We start from the raw sequence: 5,000 nt of genomic DNA on the forward strand, positions 1-5,000 counted from the left end.
GCTCTAAATGTAACAATAGTTTGATTCCTCTTTTCAATTTTGTTACTTTATGAATACATTAGGCCATCCTTAAAAATATTTTGGTTTGCAGTAACAATACTTTTTTTTTTAAAAGGGTCGGTAGGGAAGTCAATTTTTTTTTCCAAATTTTAATGTAAAAAAAAAGGACATTTTTGGTGATGGTGATTATGTAGGTATGAATTTAAACTGACTGGGTCTTCAAGCCGTGCCTTCGGGCGCATAGGCTAACTGCAGGATATATAGACCACAAACAAATTCAAATATTTGTCAAAAACATGTTTATTGCATAAATTTCAGGTGCATTCATTAAGAAAAGGGTCCAACCACCGCTAGCTGTCATTGACTCATAGCTGTCAACCCTCCCTTTTTTTCCGCGTTTCTCAGGTATTTTAGCTCTTTTCCCGCTGTCTTCCCGTTTTAGTATTTTCCAGTGATATGTATTGTATATGATATGTACATGTATTCATATTTTTACGCTCGATTGTGTTAACTCAGAACATCCAACTATCTGTGTCTCTGAAGTGGCTTGCACTTGTTGCTAAACCAACGCATCTGGTGATATAGACTAGTGTATTTGAATATTAAAAATACATATATATTTTTTATGAATTCAATGAATTAAGCAGCTATAACCTACTCTTTACTGGTAAATATTACAGTAAACAAACATCACAGACAATGGCAGACCATTTTTTTCAGATGTTATTTTATTTTTGTAATATTATGTATTGTCTCTCAGTTTTTTGGAAGAGACACTGCCCCTCTTTCCTCCTTCTTGACAGCCTACATTTAGAATAATAGCTTTGATTAACGTTAATGATGAAAAAGGTTTAAAAATCGTGATTGTTTGGATTGTTTTTCCTGCCGTCGAGCCACAGACATTCACTAAATCAGTGTTTACCAACCTTTTTTCAGTCATGGCACCCTTTGAAAATTTTCTAATTTGGTGACACCCCCATACATATGTTACACTAGGGGTGTAATTGCTCACGGCTCGGTTTGTATCACGGTTTCAGGTTCGCGGTTTCAGTACGGTTTGGTATTTGGTGGTGGTGGCTGAGGAGATTCCCCCCTTCTATATGTAAAGCGCTTTGGATGTCTAGAAAAGCGCTATAAAAATGTAATGAATTATTGTTATTTGCCATGCTCAGGGAAAGAAAGAACTACTGTCAAATAAAAATAAAGAAAATAAGAACAAAAAACTTAAATAAGCAGCAGCACAAATAAATGCTATTGAGCAAAGATACTAATAAAATAAACAATGCTTTTCAGATTTTTCAGGTAGGTCTAACATTAGTTTTTAGGTACAGAAATTGAATAAATTAATCAAATGTAAAATAACTGCACATGTAACTGTTTAAATTAAAGATCGATCCTTTTTAAAATTACAAAAGCTATTCAATCAAGAGTAGTGAGTGATGTCCTTATCTTTTGTTTGACAGACAGCAGAAGGCTACTGCCGCTTTAAGACCTAATACAGAGATATGCTCGTCTTTCTCGACTGTATACAGTTCACTTAAGGCATCAGACTATGTCTGCTTGGATACTCATCAAGATCGACATGTTGATATACTTTTTGTGTGAGTTTGTCCGTTCAAGCGCAAGACTTAAAATAACTCAATATTTGCGCGCTGTGAGACGTGCGCGCGCTTTTGCACGAGCGCACAGAGACAGCTTCTCACACTGCAGAGTTCTCATTCACGTCTTCTGGTGAATATACTGGGTGATGACGGCGAAATGACTGGTCATACGGCAGCACTCGCATGCACTGAACACAGTTTACAAAGATAGACCGTTTTGCCCACGGTTTTCTTTTATTATCGCTGTTGTAGTGTAGCCTATCACTGAGGAACCAGCACGTGTATCCATCGACAGAACCGCACATAAAGCATTATTTTTCAAGTTACAACCAGTGCCGCCGCTCGCACCACGCTCTGCGGTCGAGCAAAACACACGCTACCCATAGCAACGCGTTATGACAACGATATTTCAGACTGACAGAGACAAGATAAACGGCTTTTCCGCCATTTGTTACTGTTTTGTACACGTTGTTATATTAATTATAATTCAAATTCTGTTTTATTGGCCACAATATAGTAATGATGAATGTTGAGAGGGGCACTTTTGATTAATTTTCAAAAAGGGCAGGGGCTCAAAGCCGTCCCCTCTGCAGTGCACTTGCCTGGTGTGTGTCCATGGTCCTGACTCCTGTCACACAATGCGGCGAAATCTCCGACAGGGCTTTAATAGTCTAACGTTACAGTGAATGAGAGTATGAGCCGAAACGAACGCACGGGCCATAGTGTGACATCCGTTAACCATAGTGTAAACATAGAGGACGCCACGGGTTTTTCTATAAAAGAAAGAACGTAGCCTTCGTTTGTATGTAGACCCAGGCAATTTATATATTTATAATACGTATTAAAATATAATTCATATTATTTTATTACTTTTGTATTAGTTGTTTGAAGAGTAAAAAGAAATTGGTCGGTCTTAATGCAAATTCACAACCGGCAAGTCGGTCGGACTAACGCCCGTTTCACACATACTCCGTCTGCAGTGTGTGTGCGGTGTGTATTTTTTTCCGTCCCCATGTTAACGGATGACAGCTTTCACACTGCACGCGGATGCGGTCCGTCAGTCCGTTCCCGGTGCGTTGCGTCTGCAGCAGTGCACGGATCGTTTTCGTACCGAGTCTATTTTTTGCTGCGCTGCGTTGCTGCATTAAAGTGATAGAACATTGTTCGCATTAAAATAAACATGTACTGACGCGAAAATCTAGTAATTTCACCACAGATGCATATCATTTAAAATATACTCTTGTTTCAAAGTCAACACATGGCTTTTTTTCTCAAGTAAAGCAACAAAACGACGCCTTACCTGGCATTTAGGTAAAAAAAAGTGCCATAATGGAGAGCACTCGTACTTTCTTGGAGGTGAAAAGCAAAGTTCTTTTTGAGCTGCAGGATTTCTTTTAAAAGGGTGTAAAAACAAAAGAAAAGACGAGAGTCGGCTGTTTTTGAATAGACTATGGTAAGTTTCTAATTTAAAATGTTTGTGATTTAAGGCTATAACCTATGTTTAAATGTTTTGCCACTTGTGTGAGCTAAATCTAAAGTATATAAACATGAATAAATGAATTTAATAAAATGTTGTTTAAATGTAGTAGGCTACCTAACCTGACTTCTATTAACCCTTTAGGCGCCAGAGGTTTTTTCCTAAAACGTTCGATTTTGACATCTTAATTTCAAAAGGCTATATCTTAAAAGTGATAAAAGATAGAAACTTTCTGTAAATTAGAGAAATATTAAGGAGGACCATAAGATTATGTAGAGATTACATTTTCTCATCTAATTTGCATATTATGACGTCATAACGTGGGGGCAATCTTGGATTATAGAATTTTCATGAAAAGCCACATGTTTAAATGATAAAATGCAGCACTTATTTCCCCCCAAAATGTCCCTCACCTTCTGTGTGCTATATTGCACAATACTGAATGCCAAATCATTACTAATAAATGGTAGAAACAAACCGAATGCATGTAGCGGTTTGCCTTTTGCTGTAGAGATTTTCCATTTACTACATACAGTAAGCACTCTGATTCCATATATAGGGCACATATATATTATATACTATATATTATGCATAATAGCCCCTCTGCCCTGTGTCACAGCGCGTCTGCTCGCGTCCAGATCTGCCTCACGCGCCACCGAGTCTGCACATCTACGGCCACTTTTATTGTCATTTTGACTCCCCACCCTGCCCTCGAACTTGCTTATGAATACTTCGACCTCTTCTAACATACCCAGTGGCGTTAGATAAAGTCTCCACCACAATATTGACGCCGCGATCGCGGAGATGCGCGCGGTGAGAAGACGCGCGCTTCATGGTGAGCGCGGCAAAAATCTCCCGCGGCCGCCTCATTCCCAACACTAACACACCTGCTAACTTCGCGATGAACACTCGGACCCCGGGAAACATTATTCCCACCACTGACATTGGGCAAAGGACCATCTACATTGGGCAAATGATCCACCGTTTGTGCTTAGTGTAACGTTAGGTTAGTTTCACTTTCAGAATCACCGTCATCTCATATTTCCCTTCAGAATCAGGGTCCGTGAATAGAAGACCCAACACTTCATTGCCGGTAAGCTTTATTGATGCCATTAGAACATAATAATAGTAATAATAATCTAATGCAAATACTCGCTGACGTTGACAATGCTCTGATAAAACAGCTCACTCGCACGTCAGCTCCGCTTTTGTTTACACTGATTCAATGCGCTCTTGCTCGTATATTTTGTATAGAATCATGATGTTTGTATGAGTCAGGGATGAAGTACAACATGTCTACCATCTAGTGGAGGGGAGGTTGAATGAAATTTGACACCCTATTTGACAAAATCGGCCGTTTTATTCAGTGACGCATCTTGTCGAGTAAACTCGACCGTGGCGCCAAGAGGGTTAAAGAGTAAACAAAGATAGGCTAATTGGAATTCTGACGAGCCATGTTCAGTAAAAACTTTTGGATTTTAAATAAAAAATAATGAATCAATGCTGTGTTTGTGGTGTGCAACAGCGGATCAGTTGCGGACTGCAAACGCAGCATAAGTGAAAGCACAACAGGGTGTGGGGCTCCTGCAACGCACACGCAACGCAACACGCACCGCACACGCACTGTAGACGGAGTATGTGTGAAACGGGCGTAAAAGGAAAAAAATAAAATAATTTGAGTCGGCCCTAAATTGACAGGGTCGGTCGGGTTACGGCAAACAAGAATATTTTTAAGGATGGCCTTAAATGATATAATTCACAGTGTGATGCGCAGGTGATGCTCATTTGCAATCACTCCACCGGCCTCACACCGTTCTCTCACGGCTCTCGCCCGCCCTGCTCGTCACACACAGAGACTCAGTTTCATATCAGAGTCACGTATGATCTTACCTCAGTTCCTCCAGTTTACAGAGAGGATTCTC

The 5,000-nt window shown here is 39.7% G+C and overlaps 1 protein-coding gene across 1 annotated transcript in view; it reads right to left on the reverse strand.

Annotated features, from left to right (window-relative positions):
* The window catches only part of LOC137084567 (NACHT, LRR and PYD domains-containing protein 12-like), a gene marked incomplete at its 5' end in the record, with an annotated part of 382,843 nt that overhangs the window by 327,472 nt on the left and 50,371 nt on the right, over positions 1–5,000 (reverse strand). Inside the window, one exon of the mRNA XM_067450858.1 lies at positions 4,969–5,000. This exon is cut by the window's right edge and continues 142 nt beyond it. Within this exon, the coding sequence (XP_067306959.1) occupies positions 4,969–5,000 (32 nt within the window). The remainder of the gene's footprint in view (positions 1–4,968) is intronic.

The sequence above is a fragment of the Pseudorasbora parva genome, chromosome 8, assembly GCF_024679245.1.
Source record: "Pseudorasbora parva isolate DD20220531a chromosome 8, ASM2467924v1, whole genome shotgun sequence".
Lineage (NCBI taxonomy): Eukaryota > Metazoa > Chordata > Actinopteri > Cypriniformes > Gobionidae > Pseudorasbora > Pseudorasbora parva.